Source organism: Scardinius erythrophthalmus, assembly GCF_964197995.2.
Source record: "Scardinius erythrophthalmus genome assembly, chromosome: 15".
In the NCBI taxonomy this organism is placed as follows: domain Eukaryota; kingdom Metazoa; phylum Chordata; class Actinopteri; order Cypriniformes; family Leuciscidae; genus Scardinius; species Scardinius erythrophthalmus.
Genome location: NC_138235.1, coordinates 4,144,137 through 4,172,111, shown reverse-complemented (window position 1 = coordinate 4,172,111; position 27,975 = coordinate 4,144,137). Strand labels below are relative to the sequence as shown.

Here is a 27,975-nt window from a genome sequence, read left to right as displayed (position 1 = left end):
TCTCTCTTGTGCGCATGTGCGAGCGTTTGCGGAGCGAGTGAGAAGAGTGAGTGGTGAGTGACACCTGAGTGTGTTTTCTAACTTTTTTGTGTTTGTTTGTTTGTTTATGTTTTTTGTGTGTTATTTTGTGTATGAGGAGTAGTTTTCTTTAGAGAAAGTTGTGGAAGTCTGCTCCCGGCGTCTTTGTTGCCGGGAAGCATGGCTGCTTCAGGTGTTGCGAGTAGTGATGGTCTAACTCGGCGTCATGGGATTAAGATTTTGTGTAAATTCAGTGTGGAGGAATGTGCTTTAGCGGTTGGCAATATAGTTGGTTGCAACGCTATTGTATCTGCTTCTAAAATGAACAACGCGGTTGTTTTATTTTTAAACGCGATCGAAAAAGCTAATGAGCTTGTTCAAACGGGAGTTGTGATTAATGATGCGCTTACGCATGTTCTGCCGTTAAGTAGCCCTTCTAGAAAGATTGTTGTGTCGAATGTTCCTCCTTTTGTTTCGGATGCAAGTATTGCTAAAGAATTGTCTTCCTTTGGCAAGATTGTTTCTCCCATTAGGAAAATTGCTTTTAGTTGTAAATCACCCTTGTTGAAACATGTAGTGTCATTCCGGAGACAGGTTTATATGATTTTGAAAAACAATGCTGATGAGCTGAACCTGTCCTTTAATGTTAAAGTTGAGGATTTTAACTATACAGTTTATGCAACATCTGAAAGCATAATGAAATGCTTTGGCTGTGGCAAAATTGGACATCTGATACGTGCTTGTCCTGAAAAAATAGATGAAAATGCTACTGTACAGACTAACACTCAGAATAATCCTTCTGAAGCTGTGTCTGTCACAGAGGATGTTGTGGCCCCTGCTGCTGCTGTTGCTGTTGCTGTTGCGTCAGGTTCTGGTGGGTCAGTTGGGAATAAACCCACTATGGCTGATGTTACTGCAGGTCGTTTTTCTGCTTCTGATCTTATGATTTTTGACACTGTTAATTTGAGCAGTGACATCAATACAGATAAAACGACAACTACTGAACAGGTCAGTGAGGGTGTTGTTGGAGAATTGGAGATGGAAACAGAGTCAATCTTCAAAGTTCCAAATAAAAGGAAAAAAGTCCAACAGACCAAAGTCTTTAAACAAACCAAAAAAGACAAAAATGAGGCTGAAAGTTTAGTCCCAGAGAATGACAGTGATTCTTCAGATTCCAATATTTCTGATTGTTCTTATCTTTCATCGCAAAATGAAAATGATAATCAGACCACAGTATATAAAGTTGAGGACATTAGCAAATTTTTGAAAGAAACTAAAGGTTTACCTGGGGTTCAGGTTGAAGATTACTTCCCTGATCGCTCAACTTTCATTAATGATGCAAAAATTCTAATGAAAGAAGGTGCTTTTGCAGACAAAGAAGTTTTCCGTCTTAGGAAAATTGTGAGTAAACTTAGAAAGCAAAATCTTAATGATGAAAAACAAGCTATGGTATAATTTCTTCTTACTGGTAGAAGTCTTTGCCTTGCTGACTGTTTCTTTTAATTATCTCTGTTTTTTTAAAACATCATTTTTTATGAGAGATTTTAAAATCGGAACTCTCAATTTAAATGGTGCCAGAGACGGTCAGAAGAGAATGTGTTTGTTTGAATTTATTAAACAAAAACATATTGATGTCACTTTTGTTCAGGAATCACATAGTGACTTGAATAATGAGGTAGACTGGAAAAAAGAATGGGATGGAGAAATTTGTTTGAGTCATATGTCTTCCAATAGTGGAGGAGTAGCTATTCTGTTTTCAAAGAAATCCCTGCCAATTTCTTGTGAAATAGAAGAAATAGTTAAAGGCCGTTTTTTAAAAGTTAAAGCTATTTTTGAAAGCACTACAATGACTTTTTTAAATATTTATGCCCCCACGAAAGGGGCTGAAAGAATTGCTTTTTTTGATACAATCAGTGTTGTTATGAAAGACCTAAGCCCAGAAGAATTATTTGTTCTCGGTGGAGATTTTAACTGCACTGAAAATGATAAATTAGACAGAAATCACTTAGAGCCACATATTGCCTCACAAAAAGCGCTCGTGCAATTGTTAAGAACATTTGATTTATGTGATGTTTGGAGGAATGTGCATCACAAGAATAGGCAATATACTTGGGCACATAGTAGAAATAATATTATTTCTATGGCAAGACTAGATAGGTTTTATGTGTCTAATCATCAAGTAAATCTTGCCAGAGAATGTAAAATAATTCCTGTAGGTTTTTCCGATCACTGTTCTGTTGTTTGTGATATTTTTATTAATTCTGGTTATTTAAAGAGTGCTTACTGGCATTTTAATACATCCCTTTTAAATGATAAAAAGTTTATTGAAATTTTTTATTTGTTTTGGGAAAATTTCAAGAAACAAAAGGAGTTTTATATTTCTTTACAACAATGGTGGGATTGTGGCAAGGTTCACATTAAACAATTATGTCAAGAGTACACTCTTAATGCCACTAAAGATATGGCCCAGTCAATGAAGATTCTAGAAAATGAAATTATAGAACTTTTGAATACAACAGCTTCTACAAGTGATGGTGTTTGTTTTGAAAGCAGTAAATCCAAAAAGGAAATGCTTGCAGATTTGTTGGGTACCAAAGCTCAAGGGGCGTTAATACGTTCACGTTTTCAAAGCATCTCACAAATGGATGCACCATCTAAATTTTTTTTCAGTTTGGAAAGAAAAAACGGCCAAAGTCGTATCATTCATTCATTACGCTCGGACACAGGGAAAGAGCTTACTGAGCCTAGTGAGATACGCAAACATGCTGTCGGATTCTATTCAAACTTATATAAATGTGAATTGTCTCAAAGAGAAGATAATGATTATACTTTTCTTAATGATCTTCCAAAGATTGATGAAGAGTCTAATAGTATGCTTGAACAAAATTTGTCACAAAATGAATTATATACCGCTATGATGAGCATGGAAAATGGGAAGACTCCTGGCATTGACGGGATTCCTGTTGATTTTTATAAAATTCTATGGCCAGTGATTGGAGAAGATTTCTTTTTGGTTCTTAATGATAGTTTGAATAGAGGATTGTTACCGTTAAGCTGTAGAAGAGCTGTTATTACCCTTTTGCCCAAGAAGGGAGATCTCCAAAACATAAGCAATTGGAGACCGATATCTCTTTTATGCGCAGACTACAAAGTATTATCAAAGGCTTTAGCTACAAGGTTAAGTCAAGTTCTGAGTCAAGTAATACATTCCGATCAGAATTATTGCATACCCAATAGGTCAATCTTAGATAACATCTCATTGGTCAGAGATGTTTTGGAGGTTGCAAGGCTATTTGGTGTAAATGGCGGTCTAATTTCATTAGACCAAGAAAAAGCCTTTGACCGTGTAGAACATGCATATTTGAGAGAGGCTTTAGAAGCTTTTGGTTTTAGTCAGTTCTTTATAAATATGATTGAGGCCATGTATCGTGACATTGAGAGTGTTCTCAAAGTCAATGGTGGTTTGAGTGCTCCGTTTAGGATTCAGAGGGGAGTGAGACAGGGATGTGCCATGTCAGGCATGTTATATTCCCTGGCTATTGAACCTCTGCTTCATAAATTAAGAAATGAGTTGAGTGGTTTTACTATACCATACTGTAATGTCACGTTGCACCTTTCTGCCTATGCAGATGATGTAGTTGTTTTTATATCTGGTGCTGATGATATTGAAAAATTGAAGATTATTGTTAACAGTTTTAAAAAAATTTCTTCTGCAAAAGTTAACTGGGGAAAAAGTGAGGCCCTTTTAATGGGCGATTGGGATAGGAGTCCTCCCAGTTTGCCTGGAGGTTTAATTTGGAAGAAAGGCGGGTTTAAATATCTTGGCATTTTTCTAGGGAATGATGACTTTGTTACAAAAAATTGGGATTGTACATTAGAAAAAATCAAAGGACGTTTGCAGAAATGGAAATGGCTACTTCCCAAACTGTCTTATCGAGGTCGTACGCTCATAATCAACAATTTGGTGGGCTCCTCTTTATGGCATAAACTTGCTTGTGTCGATCCGCCTCTGGGACTGTTACCAAAACTTCAAGCAGAAATGGTCAATTTTTTCTGGGACAATTTGCACTGGACTCCTCAAAGTGTGCTTTTCCTGCCAAGAGATGAAGGAGGTCAAGGCTTGGTGAATCTGGTCAGCAGAGGAGCGACTTTTAGGTTACAGTTCATTCAGCGACTGCTGATGGGTCCCCAGAATCTAGTATGGAGACCATTAGCACAAACCATTTTATCTGGGGTGAACGGAATGGGACTTCATGCTGCACTGTTTCTGATGGACTATACTCTCCTGGATATGTCTAGACTACCTTCATTTTATAAAAGTCTTTTTAAAGTGTGGAGACTTTTTAAACATAAATGGACAGAGTCAGCCACATCTCTTTTCTGGTTGCTTGAGGAGCCGGTGGTGTTTGGAAGTCGCCTTGATGTGTCAGGAGTTGACCTTCCAGGGCTAAAAAACTTGCTTGTGTCAAAGAAACTTTTGCAATTGAAAGATATTGTTGAAAAAGCCGGACCTGGACTAAAAGATGCAGGAACTGTTGCTATACATCTGGGCATAAGATCAGTGAGAGTTGTTAGTAGTTTTCTGAACAAACTGGATGGGGTTTTAAACTCCAAGGAAAAAGCTCTACTTGAGAGTTACAGTATGGGTGATATTGTCCCTGATGCTAATGACCTCTTCCCAGACATCAGAAGTACACCTGATATTGAAGAATCCTCACATAATAGCCCTCTGTTGTGTTTGAAAACAAATGAAAATGTTGATTTTTGTACAGTTAAAGGAAAGATCTTATACAAATGTATTGTGAAGGTAATAAATAAACATACATTAAAAGACAGAATTGACACAGTATGGAGAGACAAACTAGGAGTGGTAGAGGAAATAAAACCAGAGTGGAGAGTACTATACAAACCACCATTGACTAAAAGAGCAGGTGATCTCCAGTGGAGAATACTGCATGGTGCAATCGCTGTAAATGCCTTTGTGACGAAACTGAACCCTACTGTAAATGATATTTGTCCTTTCTGTTCAGAGAGAGAAACAATATTCCATTGTTTTATGAATTGTGACAGACTTTCTCCACTCTTTGATCTTTTAGATTTTTTATTTTCTTTATTAGGGATTTCTTTTACGAAGCAATGTTTTATATTTGGCTTCAAGTATAGTAGACTACAGAAATATAAGTGTCAATTAATGAACTTTATTGTTGGTCAGGCCAAATTAGCAATTTATATTTCCAGAAGAAATGAAATAGAACAGAGAAATGGGCAACATATTGTATCAGTTTTTAAGAATATGTTTAAATCAAGAATTCTCGTTGATTTTAATTATTACAAGATGATGAATGCAATCAATGTTTTTGAGATTGAATGGTGTTGTGACGTTGGTATGTATTCTATACTTAATAATGAGTTGTTTTTTATATGTGATTTAAGGTAAAGTCATGTAGTGTCGCTTTTTTTTTGGTTGTTGTTGTTGTTTTCTTCTGTTAAATAACAGATAACTGTTGTTTAATAAAGTGTGTTAAAACTCAACTCTCTCTCTCTCTCTCTCTCTCTCTCTCTCTCTCTCTCTCTCTCTCTCTCTCTCTCTCTCTCTCTCTCTCTCTCTCTCTCTCTCTCTCTCTCTCTCTCTCTCTCTCTCTCTCTCTCTCTCTCTCTCTCTCTCTCTCTCTCTCTCTCTCTCTCTCTCTCTCTCTCTCTCTCTCTCTCTCTCTCTCTCTCTCTCTCTCTCTCTCTCTCTCTCTCTCTCTCTCTCTCTCTCTCACACACACACACTAACCCGACCCCTTAACCTACCCATCTCTCTCTCTCTCTCTCTCACACACACACACACACACACACACACACACACACACACACACACACACACACACACACACACACACACTAACCTGACCCCTAAACCTACCCATCTCTCTCTCTCTCTCTCTCTCACAAACTAACCTGACCCCTAAACCTACCCATCTCTCTCTCTCTCTCTCTCTCTCTCACACACACACACACACACACACACACACACACACACACACACACACACACACACACACACACACACACACACACACACACACACACACACACACACTAACCTGACCCCTAAACCTACCCATCTCTCTCTCTCTCTCTCTCACAAACTAACCTGACCCCTAAACCTACCCATCTCTCTCTCTCTCTCTCTCTCACACACACACACACACACACACACACACACACACACACACACACACACACACACACACACACACACACACACACACACACACACACACACACACACACACACACACACACACACTAACCCGACCCCTTAACCCGACCCCTTAACCTACCCATCTCTCTCTCTCTCTCTCTCACACACACACACACACACACACACACACACACACACACACACACACACACACACACTAACCTGACCCCTAAACCTACCCATCTCTCTCTCTCTCTCTCTCTCACAAACTAACCTGACCCCTAAACCTACCCATCTCTCTCTCTCTCTCTCTCTCTCTCACACACACACACACACACACACACACACACACACACACACACACACACACACACACACACACACACACACACACACACACACACACACACACACACACACACACACACACACACTAACCTGACCCCTAAACCTACCCATCTCTCTCTCTCTCTCTCTCACAAACTAACCTGACCCCTAAACCTACCCATCTCTCTCTCTCTCTCTCTCTCACACACACACACACACACACACACACACACACACACACACACACACACACACACACACACACACACACACACACACACACACACACACACACACACACACACACACACACACACACACACACACTAACCCGACCCCTTAACCTACCCATCACGCACATACACACAAGTCAAGCGTTTTTTTTTTGTCTATAAAACGCCGATATCAGGCCGGGTGAAACCCGTAGTTGTTGGGACATCAGAGACCGGTTTGTCCAGGAGGGCAACATGTTTATTAGGGGTGCACGATATATCGAATCAATATCGTTATCGCGATATAACGTTGCTCGATATCATATCAAAAGTCTCGCGATATTTATGCGATATTTTGTTTATGATGCGTCCCGTCCGACATGCACCGTTGCATTTCCCCCGACTGATTTCCTGGTTCTACTTATCTACTTTTCCTGGTTCTATCAAGGAGAGGGTTAACTTTTCATGCTACAGATTTCCAACAGTGGTCAGAAAGAACAGGGGAGACACTTTGTTTCACTTCTCCCTTGCTCTACCACACAGTCCCCACAACACACACACTTGCCAGCTTGACGCACACACCAGCGCGCAAGTATAAACATCAGGCCACCTGGCCACTTCATGCGTTATCACAGATCGGATAGCTATCTAATTTATCAAAACGATTCCTTTTACACCTGTTCACATAAATGTGTTTTTTGCAAAACGGATATAAATTCGATCTTCAATTCCCGCGCTATATGCAGATTTAATGGAGTTCACGTCACCGAACACAGTTATGAGCTGCATTATATAGGCTATATCATCAGCTAAAATGTCAAAATCAAATACAATACCGCACTAATAGAGAACGGCAACAGCCCTGGTAAGATAATTTCACTTCTTTACTTTTAATGAAGATTCTTTACTTTTAATGTGTGTAAAGCGTCTGCAACTTACTTTCACTTTGATTTGCGATAGTTTGCGCGTTGGCTTGACCGGTGGAGCTCAGCTGCTCATGCGGTGATGCGTGTTGCAGACGTAGCGTCGTCATATCTGGCCATAACATGACATGTAGCCTATAGCACGTTCTCACTCGTTTATTTTTTTGTGTTTTTGGGAGGAGTACATTTTACATATGTGGTTTCAACAACCAGATGCATTTACACTTCGTCCAGTTTCGTCTGGAATGCGGCCCAGATCTCCTCCTGAAGTGGTTTCAGCGATCAGATTCAAATCCGTCTCGAATGCGTTTTCCCATAACTTTTGAAGTTTTACATATGTTTAAAAATATCGAAATTAATATCGATATCGCAATATTCATTATCGATATCGCAATATCACTTTTTGTCAATATCGTGCACCCCTAATGTTTATTAGCAATAGCTAACGTTAGCTCCGTAGTGTCCGACGTTTTGAGCCATTCCTACACACATTGCTTGATTTTTTTCCCATCGGACTTCAGTAAAGGGCTGCGGACCTTCCCCACCATCTTTTCCGACATGAAGAATACACTTTACGGGTGTTAATCGAGCTTGATCGCCGCTATCAGATGAAGATGCGCTGCTTACGTCCTCCTCTGTTTACATGTGCGTAGTGATATTGGCTTGATTTCGGCTGTGACCTACTTACATTCTCGATGCTGATTGGTTGAAAATCGAGCTCAACCGTTTTAGACGTCTCAATACGCAATCAATATAGTGCGCCAATAAATACACTTTTCTCATTAACTGCAGGAAAATGCATGGAGAACTTTTTGCTTGGATACCTTTTATTAACGTTGAACATATTGAGCAAAAGAAAATTTAGTGCCCCACTTGGTGGAACGAAACCCTATTTCTAGGCCTCTTTTAGGCTACTGACAGCGGCCTAAGATGACAAGGATGTCGTTTTGAAAAACTGGCTCTTTGAAACCCGTTTTCAGGCCCCCGAAACGCTGTTGTTGTGTAAATGAACGCCTAAAGGTGTGTTTTCAGTTGAAAGCGGCCGCTGAGTCTGACCTGCTGGGGATTAGTGCTGGATCCAGGACTGAGGAGCGTAGGATCTGAGCTGTGTTTGTTCTTCTCCATGGGTGGATCAACCGCAAGAATGGGGAACGGTGGGAAAACACGACGGCTTTGGAGAGCGCTCACAGACACGCGTCCAAATGAACCGTACTTCCACGACTCCGGATTCACAGCATCTCCATTTGGATTTCTCCTAAAAAAATCACAAGAAAAAAAAACATGCTGTGCAAATTTCTTTTAAAATTATTTAAACAATTCAATAGCAAAAAACGGTCTGCGTTGTCAATAACAGAACTGCAGCAGACGTACAGATGCGACCTCATTTTGTTCATGTGTTCTTCATCAGAGTCTTCGTTTTCGTGGTGTTTTCTCTTGGTCGGGCTCACGGGTTGACAGCCTGAGTTCAGCAAAACCCTCGATGCCCCCGAATCATCTGTCAATAAATCAGATTCAAATCCATATCAAACACCGTAAAGGCACAATCACTACTGACAGTCATATTAATCATGTTTGTCAAATGTTTTGTGATTAGCCAATTGCCAATAATACTAATAATGCTTAAAATCAATAACAAAACATTAGATCCTCATCATGTTCTAATATGGAAGTCAGGCAAAAAAAAAGTTAATGAGCTTTAATTGTTCATATGCAAATATTTTATTGAAATTCTTATTTTTCAGTATACAGTAGGTCAAGGGTTCAGCAGTAAAAATATTTACTATCAACAACATATTCATTTATTCTTAGACTTAAAATGCAACACACACATGCAATGATATTTCTTTTCTTTCTGCAAGTCACAAATCAACTGTCCTGATTTAATAATGAAGAAAACTTTGATAAAAGGTTGAGATCCTTGGAAAGAAAACCTTCAAATGTCAGATAATTTGACTTTGACACAGCAAGGTTTAGCTCAGGGCAGGCTGAACAATATAGAGATTAATTTATGAATTATTCATGTATTATTTGTAAATAATAGGTAATAATTTTAAAGAAATCTAATAAAAAAAGTTTTACCCTGAAAAATTATTTTTAAAATAAGATATTAAGATTTGTACAATAACTTGTACTCGTTGTGTATGGAAAATGTTAATACTTTAACTTGACTTTTTACTAGTCATGAAACTTAAATTCTGCAAAATGGCATTTATTTTTGCATATGAATTATGAAACCAACATGAACACAAAGATTATATTTCTAAGAAACTGACATATTCTACTAACAGATGTATTTTCCTTCGTGCCTCCAATGATATTATTCCATAATCAAGTATTAAATATTGTTTAGGAGTTGTGAATGTTGTTACTCACCCTCATATGGATTATAATGCAGCCTGCTGATGTTATTGTTCATTTTATTGACGAATCGATTAATCAAAATATGCATTTTACCACAAACATGCACATTTAAAGCAGAATTATGATCGGTTACTCCAGCTCAGATAGAGCTGAATGTATCGGTCTTTCAGAAGGGGAAACATGAGCAATCACTGATAGTAAGATGTGAAAAAATATATATATATTGAAAAGTTTACGTTGTTTTTAGCATACTGAGCTAGCTATGAGTTGTGACACCAATCTCAATGAACTGTTTATGATAGTTTTGCAGTCATCTAAGACACTGCTATTGGCCCGTCCTGACCAGCGCAGAGAAAAGCATCACTTGTCAGGTGACCACACCGTCTCTCTGCTCCTGCTGAAAGGGTAACCGTCTCGTGCCAAACTCTCGCGATAGTATGCATTGACGTCACTTTCCCGCCGGAACACGCCCCCCAGCAGGACTGAGTGGCAAAACATTCTGCAGCAAACTGGGAAAACGGGATTAAAACAAACGATTATAAAGTAAAGGCAGTTGGACTCGATGTTTCTTACAACTCACAAAAGAAACAGTGGTCCATGGTCATTGACATCGGGTTTCCTGACATATGTACCTAAATTACACACCTGGGAAATACATAAAGCAAAGACTGAACACTTCATGCTAGATAATATTGTGCATTCAAGTTATGTCGAAAAGATCATATTTATGAGCTAAATGCACATAATAACATAAATATGAGAGGGAAGCTCTGGATTTTCTTTAAGCCTCGATGTTAACGAGTTGGGGGCGTGTCAGTGAGAAACATTTATTATAGTATGTACAATCATATAAATAACTATATTTATAGGTATAGATCTTATGTAGCCCCGCCCCTTTACAGCGCTGCGCTCGTTGTCTTTTGTCTTCCAGTTTGTATTTTCACTGCGATCTAACGTATGAATGAACGGCTTGTTTAAAAATCTTCCTGGTCTACTGACATTTAACATCTGCTTTAAACATTACAATGATCACGATAACTTTCGTTAACTTTACAAAAGTAAATCCATTTCAGCAGTTAATTGCTCCTCGACAGCGATGCCATATACAGAGCGACAGCATAAACAGAAGTTCACAGACAATATTTTAAAGATGGCGGCGCACTTGTGTCTCTGGCGCTTAAGGTCTATAGAATGGTGCAGGTATGACATCACTTTGTAGTCCATAAAGCAGAAGCGAGTCTAGCATTTTAGCCCTTCCGTTTCCAACATCCCGAAGTCACTTTCACGTTTTATTCTATGACATAAAATACATCAATATGACCCCGCTCATGAATTTTTGAAGCTGTACGTGTGTTAGGCTAAATGACTACAGAGGCTGTCGAGGAGATTAAACATCATCACGCCGAACAGGTAAACTCTTTTACAGCATCGTTACGTTTATAACTGTGCTCTTATAAACAATTCTAACACAAACTTTCTGGGAAAATGTTTTTAGATAAAAACTGAAAGAGTTGTCGGAAGCTGGTGGTGACGTTGAAGTCGTGGGACCGTGTAGTTCGCTTGTAGCCTACCTTTAGCTATTTAGCTATTTAATTCTGGCGACTGCATTTAGGCTTCAAAATTCGCAAAAGTTGTGTTCATCTGTGATAATTATCTTGATGGACAAAATGTGCAAGTATCATAAACGTTAGTTGATCACAGAGCTTGTTTTTAGCGATAATCCAAAAGCCTATGGGAAAATCCTATTGGGTTTTTGTCGAGGGAACCAGGGTGAACCACACTGTAAAGCTTTTTACAACAAAATAAGCTAATAAGCTAATGAGTTTCCCGTTTGAGCAGCTCACTACCGGCTCGCTAAAAACCGCCTTCTGCTAGCTTTGGCATCAGTCAAGCGAGTTGGCGACTTGCATGCTCTCTCAGTGGACGCATCTTGCCTCGAGTTTGGGCCTAATGACAGAAAAGTCATCCTTAGACCAAAAAGAGGCTATGTGCCTAAGTTGCTCTCCACGCACTTCAGGTCATAACTCTCTCTGCTCTCGCTTCCACTGAGGGTGAGCAGGCACCGCAGCCACTCTGCCCAGTCCGGCCCATTAGGGTGTGCATTGTGCGCTCTAGCCAGTTCTGGCAGTCAGTCATTTGTGTGCTTCAAAGGGGCCGCCAGTTACAGAGCAGAGACTTTCTCAGTGAGTAGTGGATGCTATAGCGCTGATCAGTCCTTGGGCAGGGCAGTGCCCTATGGGGTGAGGGCCCACTCCACCAGGGGAATGGCCTTCTCTTGGGCTTGGTCTAGCAGGGTGTCCATCGCTGACATCTGTGCGGCGGCCGGCTGGTCCTCGCCGTCCACCTTTGCCAGGTTTTATAACTTGGACGTCCCTGCTCTTCAGCCACGGATATTGCCTTAGCCAGTCCCTAACTTCTGTTTGTTTCCTTGAGGCGTCATGCCCCTCGGCTCCGGCTCCTAGACCCGAGCCTGTCTTGCCGGATAAACCTTTAAAGTTGCTATCTCTCATTTAGCCTGCTATGGGGCCCTTGTGCAGCCTGTCGTTAATGTTAGTCAAATAAACAAAAATGAGAGGAAAATCATTCACTGCTCTTGACTAAATATATATTTCATAGTTTTATTAAGAATCTGTGCATTCATAATTCATACAGGGTGTCATCGTGTAGAAGGGAGGCCCACTGTCTTTGACTTTGAAAACCCCTGCTTTATATTATGTTGCTTGCCAGTTATCTTGTGCTTATACCTTCTTTCTCCTTTTGCTCATGATAAACTTATGATGAAAATCTGTTTAATCAGTTTCAGTTCAGTAGTTAAGCTGCTTTACTGGTAACTGTGGGTGTACACTGTGTATATTCGTAGGTGAAATGGATAAAGTTATGTAATGGGATAAAGTGAAGGTAATAGTTGCACATAATGTAAAAAGAAGATACTACAAGATACAAGAAGATACTACAAATTAAAAAAATAATTATTATTTTTTTTACAAAAAGTAAATCCGCAACATGCCTTAATTTATATGTACATAAAGTAACTCCACAAATTAATAAACAATTTTGATTTTAAAAAACATGAGAAAAAAACAAACAAACAAAAAACAATGGCATGTGATGCAAATCATTTCTGATTGGTTTGTATCAGTGCATTCTTAGTGATTCTTACTTCCACATTCATCTTAAAAGCAGCAGAACGAGACTGTGCTCTTATTGCACCTCTAGACCAGCACGAGCCCAGCTCTGACCAGAAGAAACCAGTCTGGACCAACGCAATTGATGCATTGTGGTGTGGAAAACATGCCAAAAATAAAGATGAAATGACAGTGCCGAATAGTGCCTCATCTCAGATTCAGTTCAAAAGAAACTTGCTATGATGTATAATTGTGAGACTGTAGAGATGATTTGTGTGCACAGCCTCTGCTTCTCCTGCTGATGTAGAGACTCAGTCAGACACACAGCCTTCCAAGAAATCCAGTCGCGAGTGAACACTGACAGGCATTTAAACACTACCAAAAACACATGGTCATTTATCTCTCTTGACCTCTTGTGATCGGATTGACCAAAACACCAAATCTGCATGCATTAAACAGAAGGATAATGATGCATAATGACACGATAAATTGAAAATACACAATAAAGCATTAAAACAGGAGCATTTTTATTTGTCTGCATATTGGTTTATAATAAATGAATGTCATCCTGCATGTTCATAAGAAGATAGTTCAAAGAGACTGCAATGTCTTATCTTTTTACATTCCAACAAGAATGAAGGTTAATCTGCGATAAAGCATGCAGTAAATCAGTAAGAGCGTGGCGTGACAGCTTTTCACAGCTCTTCAGGTGAACCTTCGAGTGAAACAGCACTGCGATGAGGGGAAGCTCGGTCTGACTGCTGCAGGAAGCCTTCTGTGCGGAGATGCGATCATGGGGGAGGGGAGGGAGGCCGAGCATCTCATGCAGGGATGCAGCAAGCGTCTGATTGGCTGCTTGCGTGTGTGACATCAGAGGTGGGTAAAGCAGAGAGGGGAGGAAACACTGCGACTCGAGGAGCATCCCAGCATCCCAGCTCTGAGCCGTCTCTCTCCTGTGGGATAAACCCTGTGAATCTATTCCTGGACCAGCACTGCTCCTCTAGCCTCAGTCATGAACTACCTGCGCCGCCGTCTGTCGGACAGCACCTTCATCTCCAACCTGCCGAATGGCTACATGTCCGACCTGCAGAAACCAGACCCCCCTCAGCCCCCCCCGCCGGGACCAGCCTCAGCCCCCGCTCCGGGGTCCCCGGGCCCGGACAGGAGAGCCGTCCCAGCGCAGGCGTCGGGCTTCTTCAGCTCCATCAGCAGTGTGGTGAAGCAGACGGCCGCCTCGGCGGGGCTGGTGGAGCAGACGGCCGTGTCCACGCCGGCCAGGAGCCTCAGGATCCTGCTGGTCATCGACGGAGCCCAGCACGACTGGTAAGAGCTTTTGCTCGGTATATATTTAGTGCTGAGCTCAATCATTATGTTGATTGGTGGGAAATATAGTAAATGCACGTTTCATTGCTGGTATTGCCTGGGAAAAGGCATCACTGCAGGCTGCATAAATCCTATAGGTCTCTCTGATAAACATGCCTAAAGTGTGTTTGATTCTGTTAAACTTAATCTCTAGTGTGAGCATGGGGTTTACACTGAGACTAGACGACATGTCTAAAACAATGTGATTATATATCATTATTAAATAGGCTACACATATATTTATTATTAAATACACATGCTTTTTCTATTGTTGGTCCAAAATTGTTGAATTGTCTTCCACTAATGATTTTTAATGTTGAATATTTCTGATTGATGTTTTTGAGGTAAACTCCCTTCATCATTTGTGTTGTGGTCTTTTTTTTATTATTATATGTATCCTCTTGTACAGCACGACGGCCAACTACTGTTGCTTTTATTGTGCTATATAAATAAAGTTGATTGGTTTATTGATTGGCATGTAAACGAGTATGGGTGAATCTGAGGAGCTGGACATATCTGGAGCATCTCCAGTGTTTGGAGAAATCAGGCGACACTCATGCTCTTACTCTTTCATATCTTATTTATACACAATTCCCTGCCATTTCTTCAGACGATTCATGTGAATCTGAGTGAATTCATGCTAATTATGTAGAGGCGATGGTCAGATGTTGTTCAGTCGAGCAGAAAAGGCTAGGCTGTTGATTGGTGTGGTTGGATGATGATTTCTGTGGCAAAGCTTCAGAGGAGGTGTTCAGTGACAAACAAACACACCACATATACTCTTGTCATGGTTGGTGTAAAGAATCACATGACCAATTTACATGACCACATGTTTAATTCCTGTTTGAGTCAAAGCTCAAAAAAGAAACATGTAATAACCTATAATACATGTCATCTTTAAAGGGTTTGTCATTAATATATTGATAATATGGTTCTTGCTCATTTAAATCATGCATTCATGTAGTGATCACAAGTGGAAAAACATAGCCTTTCCACTTAGATATTAAGGTAACTAATTAATTCCCAATTATAGATTATTGTTGTTACATTAAGTGTTTTCTTCTTCTTTTTACTTTTCTTTTTTAGTATTATGTTACTTTATTGTTTGTAGCTTTGTGTTGGGACTTATTAAACAGATGAGCTCTTTTCAGGGAATGAACTGCTAATTTAATTTCATAATTTCATTTCATTGAGCGAAATACATGTGCTTAGTTGGGATTGGGAATAATTTGAGATGAAATGGGTCATAGATACCCGGAGTGACCACAGGTGTGACTGTGTGTCAGTGAACAGCGATTACCCTGCCTGACGGCTCAGGACTGACGGAGGTCCGCTGTGACTGGACTACAGTTTTAATTTAAAGACCATAATACGCTGAAATCTTCACCATAACTGTATACGGTTTATTGTGTTTCCTGGAGCATATGAAGTATGTCATCCACTGTACCTGTCTTTTAGTACAGTACCTTTATCTACAAGAGCAGATTCATCGGTCATTTCCCAATGCAAAGATCATGAAGACACACACTCAGTGTTGGATCTATTATAGGACTAATGTTCTGGAGCCGTCCACAGCCAGGGGAAATACAATCCCCGCACGCACACACACTGCCCATCATCTGACGTCTTCCAGCTCTGGAGCTGTAGTGCTGTAGTGCTCTTTAAGGCCTCCGCTGATTTATCTTCTAGAGCACAGTGTTCTCCTAAGAAATTCAATGTTTAAGAAATTAAAATCTTCCACTGGTTGTTATTTATTTGTCTAGGGTTCCTTGGCTCAGTTTACCCTTACACAAGTGCTGTAAGTGAACAGATTGTGTTTGACATTTGACATATCATAGCCTTTGACTGCAATACATTAAAATAATTAGATTCAACGTTAAAATGCTGTCTTTTGTGTTGGGATATGGCCCAAACCTTTCAGCTTTCAGAATTAATAATTCTACCTATACTAGCCCTATGAAACTATGGTGTTGTAACTATACTTCTGCTTTTACTCAACTACACCATCTTACCTTTTACTGCGCATAAATACGATTTTTGACTTCATATGAGGTACTGAAGGTTTTAGTTTAAAGGTGTATCAGCAGATCTGTGTGTGGTTTTAGCCTGCCTCTGCCTCTGCGTCCGTCAGGAGAAGCAGTCTGCCGTTAGTGCTCTTCATGACATGTGTGTAATTACTAGCGAGGGGTTGAAACTCACTGCTCTGAATTATAGCCTTGTGTTACTGAGATGCCAGTAGATCAGCAGTCTACATCCAGTTTGGCTGCAATGTTGGCACTGTAAAACAGAGACATTGACCTGTTTTATAACTGACATACATTTCAACATATTTAACATATACAGTGACTTATTTTATACAGTGACATTGTGTGTCTATCTTAAGATAAAGTGAAAACAGTTGATTCATGTAGTAACGAGGCAGCGTAATTGAGGAATTCCTGGATTATTGCAGGTGGAATATTATCGGTGAAAGATATAGCATAAATGTTGGTCCCCATGATAACTAGCCCACCGCACAACATGCCATCATCCTCATGCCAACATGCAGGGCAAGAATACTACCGTCACACACTCCGCCATATGCTCTGAACGCAACACTTCAACTACATATGCTTTCTGAGGTGTACTAGTGAGTCACTTTTATATTTTGTGCTGTGTTGACCAATAACTGATTTTATGATAACATCATATACATTTATTATGTAGCCGGTCCTGCATCAATTACAGCAAAGAGAAGTGGCAAGCATCGTGTTCAAACCAATGTGTCTTATCCGCTGTATGAAGTTTTAACTATGAGCCTGATACAGTACAGGGTACAAACCGGGTAAAAGACGCCTTTGATTTTATTTTCAAGCCACAAGATGGCACACAAACTTTCCGAAACATCCGCTTTTCAAGATGCACGTGGAAATTTGTCTGATCCGTGACGCGATTTCAGACAGCAGCGCAAAGTACAATCTGTGCTAATTTGATCTAATATTTAATGTTTTTAAAAAAAATGTTGTAGATTTATGTAGAAAATGAGATAAAATCGATAAAATTATTGAATATATTTTGACTATATTTTTCAATAACAGAAGAATGTGTAAAGTATGGTATTTGGGGCGAAAGGCACAATAATTAACATGATGAGAAACAGACAGATTGTAAATATCATATATTAAGTTGGGTGTCCACCTTAGAGATAATCACCATATTTATAATGAAACCATCAAAAAATATCATATTAATCATATCATATAATAAAATGTCATGTTTATTGTTACTACTGTAAATCTATATTAAATTATTATGGGACCTCCTTTCAGAATCCTTACTGTGTTTAAATAAGTTTGTTTCTATGTATTTTTAAAATATATTTTATTAAAATTAGTTAAAATGACATTTTAATGAAAAATGAATTATTTTATCAAAGTAAACAGAAATAGAACAAACTTTGCTAAAGTGATTATTTTGATCAAGTGTTAGCTTAGACATTTTTAAAAACATATTATTTTAGCTGAAGTATTTGAAACAGTAATGTGTGTCTTTTGCCCCAAGATCATTTTTCTTATTTGCTTGTGAAATGCCAATAACTCCTGCGATTTTTTGCATGACACAATTTACTTTGACCTGAGCTTCTCCTTTTAGATAATTCTCTGAACAGAACAATCAAATCAGACACAATGGAAACATATTTTAAGTGCATATTTGATCACTTTTTAAATCATCTTTTTTATTCCCTTTTCTACAGGGCCAAACTCTTCAGAGGAAAAAAACTGAATGGAGATTATGACATTAAAGTTGAACAGGTGAGTTTATAAAAGTCAAAAGACAAATCAAATCAAAGTATTCTTATTTATTCCCTCCTTTCTTTTGTTTTCCAGGCCGAGTTTGGTGACATCAGTGTTGTGGCTCATGCTAATGGCTCATGTAACGTGGCTGTGCAGGTTTGGCAGAATGAAAACAAGATTGTCAGGTAAACTTGTTTATAAATCACCTCAAGCGGTTCATATTGTACTGCAATAACTGAGATAATGTGCAATAAATGTTGAATATTATCTAAAAACATCAGTTTCTATAATCTAATGTGCTACTGTGTGTACAATAACAGTCATCAACATTTCTTAACCTTCAATCAGTTTGAAAGCTAAATGAACCCGCTCAGAGAGAACTGGTTTGATGTGTCACACATGAAAGCTGTATCATTATCCTGGGATGTAATAAAGGACAATTATAATAAAAGGCCATTCATATTGATTTGAGTGGCTTGTTGTCACCAAGACAATGCTTCTGTTTACTCAAACGGCCCATGAATTCACATAAGTCTTCAGACACATATCCAGAACACTGTCTAAAATTACTATGAGACATTATATGAGTATAGATTATCATACATATTTAATGAAAACATGAAAATGAGCTGTGTTAGAGAGTGTGTAGTGTGCCCTATCATGCACCGCTCCCACACAGACCACTGAAAGAGCAGGGAGTGGTTTCAGTACGTCTCCAGTCTAATGTCTCACAGAAGTGTGCTGTGATGGCCGGCTGACATCTTTCTCAAAACTGTGAGATATAAACGTCCAGTTCTAAAATTGCCCCATTCTTATCATGCAATTCTGACTTTATAACTCAGATCGTGAGAAAAACGTTTTTAGCTTTTACCTTTTTTATTCTGTGGTGGAAACAAGCCTCTATAGAGGGCCGCTAATGAGATATAGGTTTCCCTTTATAAACGTCAGCCCAAGAGATGAAGAGCTGATTACTTTTCCGTAGTAAAGCGTGCACTGGACGCTCCTCCTGCGATGAGGAAGAAGGCGGTGGGAAGAAAACAGCAATAGCTCCACAGTTCAGGCGGTCCCTGCTGTTTCACTGACTTTAAGAACAAAAGCTGGACTGGATTTAAGCATAACTGTTAATCCGCCCAATGCAAACTACATACAAGAAGATTGCACAAAGCACGTAATTCACTTCAGTTGCTTTGCCATAGTGCGAGCAAGCAGTAACGCTGTCTTCAGAGAAAGATGCTTTAAGACAATGCTCTCTAATGGTTCAGTATGGGGCAGTGAGAGCACTAATAGAAGCAATCTCAAGACGATGAGTTACTAACAGGATTCAGCTGACGTGTAGCCTTCACAAACCGTTGTTGTTCCCAAATCCAGCCTCGTGGCCCTGTGTTCATCCTATAGTTCCTTCAGGAAGCATAAAGCAATTTCCCCATCCAATCTGGCCTGTCTGGATCTCTGAAACGGTGTTTGTTTTTAATAAATCCAGTCATGGAACTGCACCATAATTCTACCCATACTAATCAGGATAGCGGGAAACACGAGCAACGGGAGTTCAATCAGGCAGAAATCGATGTAATGAAAAAGGTAACGACATTGTCTGTGAGAGAGAATATCTCTTATCGAGTGTAATTTGGTCTCAATGTTGCTCTATTCGTGAGAGAATAACACCGGACGTGACAGTTATTGCTTGAGGCTGTCGATGGATGCGACCAAGCGACTGTTGCAAATCCATTTGTTCTTCATCTCAGAAGTAGCGCGAGCGCTTGGAGTACGTCAGAAAGGTCATCCGTTTGTCATGTCGCACTTTTGTCAAGGTGCTGCTCCACACATTCAGTCTCTTCGCCAGACTGTGAAGCGGTGGAGATCGACCACCCCTTGCCTGTTTATATAGGCTACGACTGAAACCCCTCACACCGTTCTGCTGTTGAACAGCACTCCAAGCCCATGAGTGATGCATTCAATACTACCTCTTCTAGAGGGATAAGATCTTCTCTAGCAGAAGTGTGGGCTCTCCAGCTTCACACGCTCCTCTCGGATAATCTCTCTGCGGCTGAGCCAGTGTCCAAGGCTCTGATTCTCCGTCCAGTGCTGAAATGCTCTCGTTCTCAACAGCCCCAGGGAAATGAGAACCATCAACACCATTAACCTCAGACCGAGAGGAACTGATCGCAGCGACTCCATACGCTGAACTCTGAGAGCTGGAGCTGAAGACCCTTGGTGCGGCTCTTGTCCCCCTGTGGTGAACAAGTCTCGGCCCTATGAAGCCTGTTTCTCTCACCCAGGAGATCGGCAGGGTTGATACGCTGCATCTGTGGCGTGGGACTGTTACCTTACCTTGAGCCGTTTAGACTGTGGCATGATGAGGTGGTGAGGGCAGTAATCTGGGTAGCCCTCGTTGTCCTGTGATGTGAGGTTCACGCGAGCAGGCTGATGAGGTCTAGCTCCCGTTCCCCCATATCTGGGATATCCAGCTGTACAAAACCCTTAAAGGGGTAGTTGAGTATGATTTCACTTTTCTAACTTTAGTTAGTGTGTAATGTTGCTGTTTGAGCATAAACATCTGCAAAGTTACGACGCTCAAAGTTCAGAGCAAAGGGAGATATTTGCTTTTAAAGAGATCGCTTTTTAAGGACTACAACAAACGGCTGGTAGAGACTACAATGAGCTTCTTCACGGGTTAGTGACATCACCAACCCTAAAATTTACATAAACACGCTTTATAGATTATCATGACAGAATATGCTAATCAATGACCAGAAGATAGTAAACTCGACATCAGCTTCATAAATTCATCAACTAACCATTCAGAGATGTCCTGTTGCTTCTACATGTTGTCTCTCCATCATTGTCTGACTCCGGTTTGAACATAAAAGGCTAAAAGTTTTTGAAATGTTCAGTGTATGTCTTTGTGAGGTAATCGGAGCTACTAACACACACACACACACACATACACACACACAAGCTCTTGAAGCTCCGCCCCCTGTGCCAGGATCAGCAGCTCATTTGCATTTAAAGGGACAGACACAAGAACGGTGTGTTTTTGCTCACCCTCAAAAAGTGACAATTTTAACATGCTATATAAAATATCTGTGGGGTATTTTGAGCTAAAACTTCACACACACACACTCTGGGGACATCAGAGACTTATTTTACATCTTGTGAAAAGGGCATTATACCACCCCTTTAACAAGCACATGGTGGGAATATGTCCACAAAACATGACAGGACTGCTGGAGGGAATTGTCTATCCAGTATGAGGCGTGATGGCAGGCACGTACCATCACAGAGACCCCTGTCCACCCCTTGGCCCACCTGTTGAGAGGGCTAGACAATGGAAAGTTTTGCGGCAGACTTCCCTGAGGTCCAGGGGAAGATCTCGCTCTGGTAGCTTGGTGGATGAGATGATGTAGATGGGAGGATGGTTTCCTCCTCATCTTCATTCTCATCAAGAAGCCAGAAGGACATCTTCGTCCTCCACCCCAGTGTGGGTATCTCCCCCCAGTCGTCCATGATGTCTCAGCCGCCTCCTCTCTGTGCTGAGGCGAGAAGCACGAGTCCTTGTTTCCTGACACCACAAGTAGGGAAAATAGAACAAATACAATGTTGGATAGTTTTCTCTATGCAAATAACTCTTATTTTTCTGTTTATGATACAAATCAAGTCGTATCTTTGAAGTTGTGATTGATGATCAGTTAAACTTCACAGTCCACATTGCTAGAACTGCCTGGTCCTGCAGATTTGCCTTATACAACATTAGGAAGATCAGGCCCTTCCTCTCAGAGCTACACAACTCCTCGTTCAAGCGCTTGTTCTCTCCAGACTGGACTATTGTAATGCTCTCCTGGCTGGTCTTCCAGCATGTACTGTCAAACCTCTGCAACTGATCCAGATCTGCAGCAAGAGTGTCTTTAACGAGCCGAAGAGAGCACACGTCACTCTCCTCATAAACCTGCACTGGTTGCCAGTTGCCGCTCGCATCAAATTCAAGGCACTGATGCTTTCCTACAGAACAACCACTGGCTTCGCTCCCTTTGATACCTTTATATTCCAGACTTACGTGCCATCCAGAAGCTTGCATTCTGCAAGTGAACGTTGCCTCGTGGTGCCATCACAAAATCCCTTTCACGACCTTCAGCTGGACTGTTCCCTGCTGGTGGAGCTCAGCCCGAGCTGCTGAGTCCGTAGCCATTTTCAAGAAACAGCTGAAGATGCATCTCTTTCAGCAACACATGATCCATTAATACTAACACTCTACTATTCTATATCTGTTTTCTTTTTTAAATTACATATACTGCGTTAGACTAAACTGGGAAGGGTCACAGCACTTGCATATTGTTGTCCTATTGTTAGTTTAACTACTTCTATTGATCTCCTCATTTGTAAGTCGCTTTGGATTAAAGATTCTGCTAAATTATTAAATTATTAAATCTGAAAATTAGGATGCTTATTCATAAGAATGGACAAACTCGCCTTGGCACGGCTGTTTTCCACTCTTGCAAAAAAAGCAAAACAGGATTTACAGCACCAGCTGTTACAGGACCAGCTCAGTCTGTAAACGGCAAAACGGTGAATACAAAAATCTCCACGGGGAAGAGTGTGAGGATAGTGCAGCAGGGACACCCTGATCACGGTCATGATTGACCTGTCAGCCTGACAGATGGGGCACTGAACGGATGTTAGGAGAACCATTGTGACATATTATAAATGTCAAGCGTTGCATTGTGAGGGATCTGCCATGAGCCTTGGCAAATCCCAACAAAAAAATGAGTCCATCGCCACAAAACAGGGAGCAAAGCGGTCTTTAATTGTGACAGTTTATTAAATCTTGCTTACACAAAATAAAAAGTGATCAAGCCTCATTAGAGAGGAAAAATGTCAAAAATTGTATTGCATTCAGACTACATCACAGGAAATATCCAGTATTCAAAAAGGACATAATTGGGCTTGAGCCTCAAACTAACAGAGGACAAAACACCAACACCACCGTTCACAAGTAACAACTTTCACTAGACAAAACATACACTGGATTTATAGGAGGTGGCCAGCACCATGAAAACAAAAAAGGGGAAACAAAACTATAAAATGTAATGGTCACAACAATAACAACACAAACCCTGAAATGAACACAATACATTTAAATAAATTTAGAGCCATGGATAAATTTTAGTTAATGCCAAAGAATTCTATTAAGCAAAAATCACATTGATCAAGACATCACATTTCTTTATGTCCCCTCTAATACATCAGAGTTGGTACAGTCTCATTTCCTTTAGAATTCCCATTTAACAGATCAACTTCCTGTCTGAATCTCGTTGTCACTAGGCTGGTCCATTCCCACAACACACCAGGTACTAAACATATCTAGTCATCTTAATTACAAAATGAACTTTAACAATTTGAGCTGTTTTTTTTATAAATCACATTTTAGCCGAAGATGAATTTTAACTGGTTTCAATGTTTTAACCTTAAGCCAAATGACTAAGCCCGTGCACTGACACTGACTCTTAAACCAAACCAATATAGTAATGTCCTTTTATTTATTGATCAAATGCAAAGATGAATATATAAGAATTGTGTGGCTTCACATGCATGTATAACTACAGTTACTTGTGTCTGTGTACTGCGTGTCCCCACAGGTCATTTAAGCCCGACTTTGTCCTGATCCGACAACATGCCTTCAGCATGGCGGAGAACGAGGACTTCCGTAACTTGATCATCGGACTGCAGTACGCTGGTATTCCCAGCATCAACTCCCTGGAGTCCATCTACAACCTCTGTGACAAACCCTGGGCCGTAAGTTTGAGGACGTTCAATCTGACATGGCGTTTGATAGATATCTGATATCTCCAACCTCATCTCTCTAAACCTATCTGCAGTTTGCATGTCTGATCAGCACATACAAGAAACTCGGACAGGAGAAATTTCCATTAATCGAACAGACGTTCTACCCCAACTATAAAGAAATGGTAAGAGATTGTTTCATAAACAGGTTTTTTTTTCAGCAATTTGATCAATTACTATCATCTGCATAATTAAATGAATAAATCATCTGTTTGTGCGAAAACAAACCAGGTGACCATGCCGGCATTTCCCGTTGTGGTGAAAATCGGGCACGCTCACTCTGGTGTGGGGAAGGTAACGCTGAAGCTCAATGACTGTAGAAGAAGAGCTTTGTGATCATGTAGTTAAACATCTAATCTAATCGTATGTGTTGTTAAGGTGAAAGTGGAGAACCACACCAAGTTTCAGGACATAGCGAGTGTGGTGGCCGTCACTCAGACATACAGCACGTGTGAACCGTTCATCGAACCCAAGTATGACATCAGGATCCAGAAAATTGGAAATGATTACAAAGCCTACATGTGAGTAAAGATGCTATTCTGCAGAGTTTCTGAACACATCTCAGATTCAGCTAAATGCTGTTCTTGACAGATGAAGAATGCTCCTCGTTTCATAGGAGGACGTCGGTGTCAGGTAACTGGAAGTCCAACACTGGCACTGCCATGGTGGAACAGGTGGCTATGACTGACAGGTAACACACACAACAATGGCAAGCTTTACAGCATCTGCTACAGGTAAGCAATGTGCTTGAAACATGACTAAGCGTGTTGCGTTGTCTTGCAGGTATAAGCTTTGGGTAGACACTTGCTGCGAAATATTTGGAGGCCTTGAAATTTGTGCTGTAAAAGCCATTCATGGGAAAGATGGAAAAGATTACATTACTGAGGTATGTGCTGCACTTAAAAGGGCTTGGAGGAGTTGCACACTAGTTGTATAGATGTGATATACAAAGACATTGTAGAGCGTTTATGCATGTTTGTATCTTCAACCATTGTGTTTTACTCTTCATGTAATATCACTAATACCTGTGTTTTTGGTAGGTAATGGGTTCGTCTATGCCTTTAGAGGGGGACCATCAGGCCGAGGACCAGCAGCTTATAGCAGACATGGTCATTGCCAAAATGAATCATGTTATGTCACAAAATCCCAAAAGACCTGCTATTCAACCAAAACAGGTACATGATGAAACAACACACTGCAAAGACAGAACAACACAAAGCTGACTTACAAAAAAAACAACCTTTTTTTTTTTTTTTTTTTTTTTTTACTCAAATTGCGGTTTCTGACAACTAACATATTTTGGTCATATAATAGGTAACTGACAAAGACTTATTTAATTCAATATGCCTAAGCAACTAAATGTTGTTTAGAATTTAGCAATGCAAGGAACAATATGTAGGGTTTTCCACCATCGTTTTTCAAAGCCTACTGAGGCAAATATATCACCTTGATAGTCAAATATTTTAAATCTAAAAGGTGCAATGAGAGGCACATTTACCTAGCCTGGAAATCCAGACTTAAATCTGAAAGATTAATGGTCTGGCGTCGACTAATGAAACTCGGCCAGCTCGAGGGGCGGCACCAAGCATGCGTTTGAAAATCTCACTGCACGCAATTGGATAACACTACGACCAATCACAACATGTTATCGCTTAGCTACCAGCGGAGCTCACTGGTAGATTAGACTCTTGCCGTATCCGGTCGGCAAAACAGCAAAAACGCCCTTCCTGCAAAGGAACGACTCGAGCGCCGTCTTCTGTTCTGTTTTAGATAAAAAGCCAAGTCTAACTCATTCATTGTAGCCTCTGGCCCGCCTATATCAGATAACCCGATGTGATTGGTGCAGCTCAGATCGAGGGGCATATTTAATGAGCATCATTACTCGACGCCAGAGTAACTCGCTGAGCAAATTCAACTTGTACTCTCGCGAGAACTCTGGATTTCCAGGGTAACATTTACCTCAAATTTACCTTACAAATCTCAAAAACGTTAATGAATGATGATTAGTGAAGAAGAAATTTGAACTCTGAACTGTATGTTTACATACATGTTTGAGTATTCTAGTTCTGTTTATATAAAATAATAAATTACTCCTCCAACAAAAAAAAATAAAAAATCTATGTTCTAGCTTCTTCACATTTGTTAGGAGAACATTTTGCAAGTTGAATGTTTTCTATAGTGCAGAACAAGTGTGTCGACAGCTCGGATGCTCTGTTGTGAAGGTCACATGTATGAGCAGATGTGTGTGTGTTTCAGGTTACTGTTGAAAAGGACGCTCTGGTTGACGTGAAGAACGGCCCGCCGCAGAAAGCTCCTCCCCAAGGCTGTTTGCAGTACATTCTTGACTGTAATGGTGTTGCTGTGGGACCGAAGTTAGTGCAGGCCAACTAACACAACCATGAAGAACTCCTGACAGGTTGTGTTCGAACATTCAGACAGAGGCCTGAGAAGCAAGTGAACAAATAATGGGTAGGAAAGAGTTAGTTTGGGCCTGATCTGTATTTCAGTCTGTACTGTGTAACTCTCACTGTTGTGCGCTTGTGACGGTTGCTTTTGTTTCTATGTGAAGCGGTTTTCTCTTCAGGGTTGTTGTGTGTGGTGATACAGCAGATTGTGCCTAGTGCTCTTTCAATTGTACTTTATATATATCATTTATCTTGTCTTTTGTCTATGTTTCAGTAAATTGTGGTCAAAGGGTGTGTGTACGTGAAAGAAAGGACACTATAAAACGTAAATGAATACTTTAAGTGCATGATCGAAATTTTGTGTCATTGTGTGTTGAACGGTGAGGTGTGTGTTTTTCTTTTGTGATCACTGTTGAAATAATAGATATAATTCTTGCACTCTAGTATTGTAAATGTGTTATAAATATGGTGAAATATATTTCCTACATTGTATGAAAGCCATATTACTGGACAGCTGTCATTTTTGGGTTGCAAAAATGTGGACAATTTGTTCCTTGTTAACAATATTATTGCAGAATAGAAAATTAAATAAATAAGCAATAAAAATAATAATTTGAACAACCACTGATCACTCTATAATTTTTAATGTCTATTCATTTCATATGAGATACACAAACCCTGTCACCAAAATTTGTGATTTAAACCCCTAAATTGTCAACGAAAACACTAAATATAAATCACAATTAAAGTAACAAAATGATCACATTTGGAGAAGTTTTGATGAATTTACGAAAAGTTAACACTTTATTTTAAAATATCCTTGTTGCAAGTTACATGTTCTTATCATAATAATAAGTGTATTCTACATAATTACATGCAACTAAGCCAAACCCTGATCATATGGTCAGTCTGACTCTGTTCTCGCTCATCATCATCATCTTCATCACAGTCATCACTCGAAATTATTACTTAGTACTTAAATGTATAATTAAACTGTAACAAAGACACCTTAAGAATAAAGTGTAACGAAGAAAAATGTAAGTGTTTTTTATTACAGTAACTTGGGTTGAATGGCTGACTTTGACAAATGCAGTAATCTACAATTTTTGTGAAAATACAACCATAGGGTCGAAATAAGGGTTTTTGGACTCTAGTATGTCCAGTCAATGTTAAAACTGATCAACCCATGGGTGATAATCGAATAGTTCTTGTATGTATTAGAACACACTCATAAAAACATGGATTACGGGTTTGCAGGAGCGGTCAAAGAAAGTAGTCTACGTGTAATAAGAAGCTGACTGATGAAATGGGTCATATGATTAACTTTGCCTGAGCTGTTGAATTAAAGGACCAAGAACATGATGTGTTTAAAATGCATATACACCGTTCAGATGAATAATAATAGACAACGCTCAGTCCGAGCTTCATGGCCTTGGAAGGATGC

The 27,975-nt window shown here is 40.0% G+C and overlaps 2 protein-coding genes across 5 annotated transcripts in view; one reads left to right on the top strand and one right to left on the bottom strand.

Moving 5' to 3' along the window:
* Positions 1-10,393, bottom strand: part of vgll4a (vestigial-like family member 4a) — a 28,860-nt gene extending 18,467 nt beyond the window's left edge. Inside the window, exons 1-3 of one of the 4 annotated variants that reach the window (XM_081386401.1) lie at positions 10,044-10,393; positions 9,051-9,165; positions 8,727-8,925 (exon numbers count right to left, since the gene is read on the bottom strand). In XM_081386401.1, the coding sequence (XP_081242527.1) occupies positions 8,727-8,925; positions 9,051-9,165; positions 10,044-10,119 (390 nt within the window). In that variant the 5' untranslated portion in view covers positions 10,120-10,393. Of the gene's footprint in view, positions 1-8,726; positions 8,926-9,041; positions 9,166-10,043 lie in introns of all 4 variants that reach the window. The other 3 variants (XM_081386400.1, XM_081386398.1, XM_081386399.1) reach the window with 3 other exon arrangements.
* syn2a (synapsin IIa) lies at positions 36-27,147 on the top strand. Its single transcript, XM_081386397.1, has 12 exons — positions 36-53; positions 13,858-14,479; positions 18,252-18,309; positions 18,385-18,476; positions 23,922-24,078; positions 24,162-24,251; positions 24,358-24,420; positions 24,505-24,647; positions 24,743-24,817; positions 24,910-25,012; positions 25,167-25,301; positions 26,383-27,147. The coding sequence occupies exons 2-12, from the start codon at positions 14,169-14,171 to the stop codon at positions 26,515-26,517; spliced, it is 1,362 nt and encodes a 453-aa protein (XP_081242523.1). The 5' UTR covers positions 36-53; positions 13,858-14,168; the 3' UTR covers positions 26,518-27,147.
* The last annotated feature ends 828 nt before the right edge of the window (positions 27,148-27,975 follow it).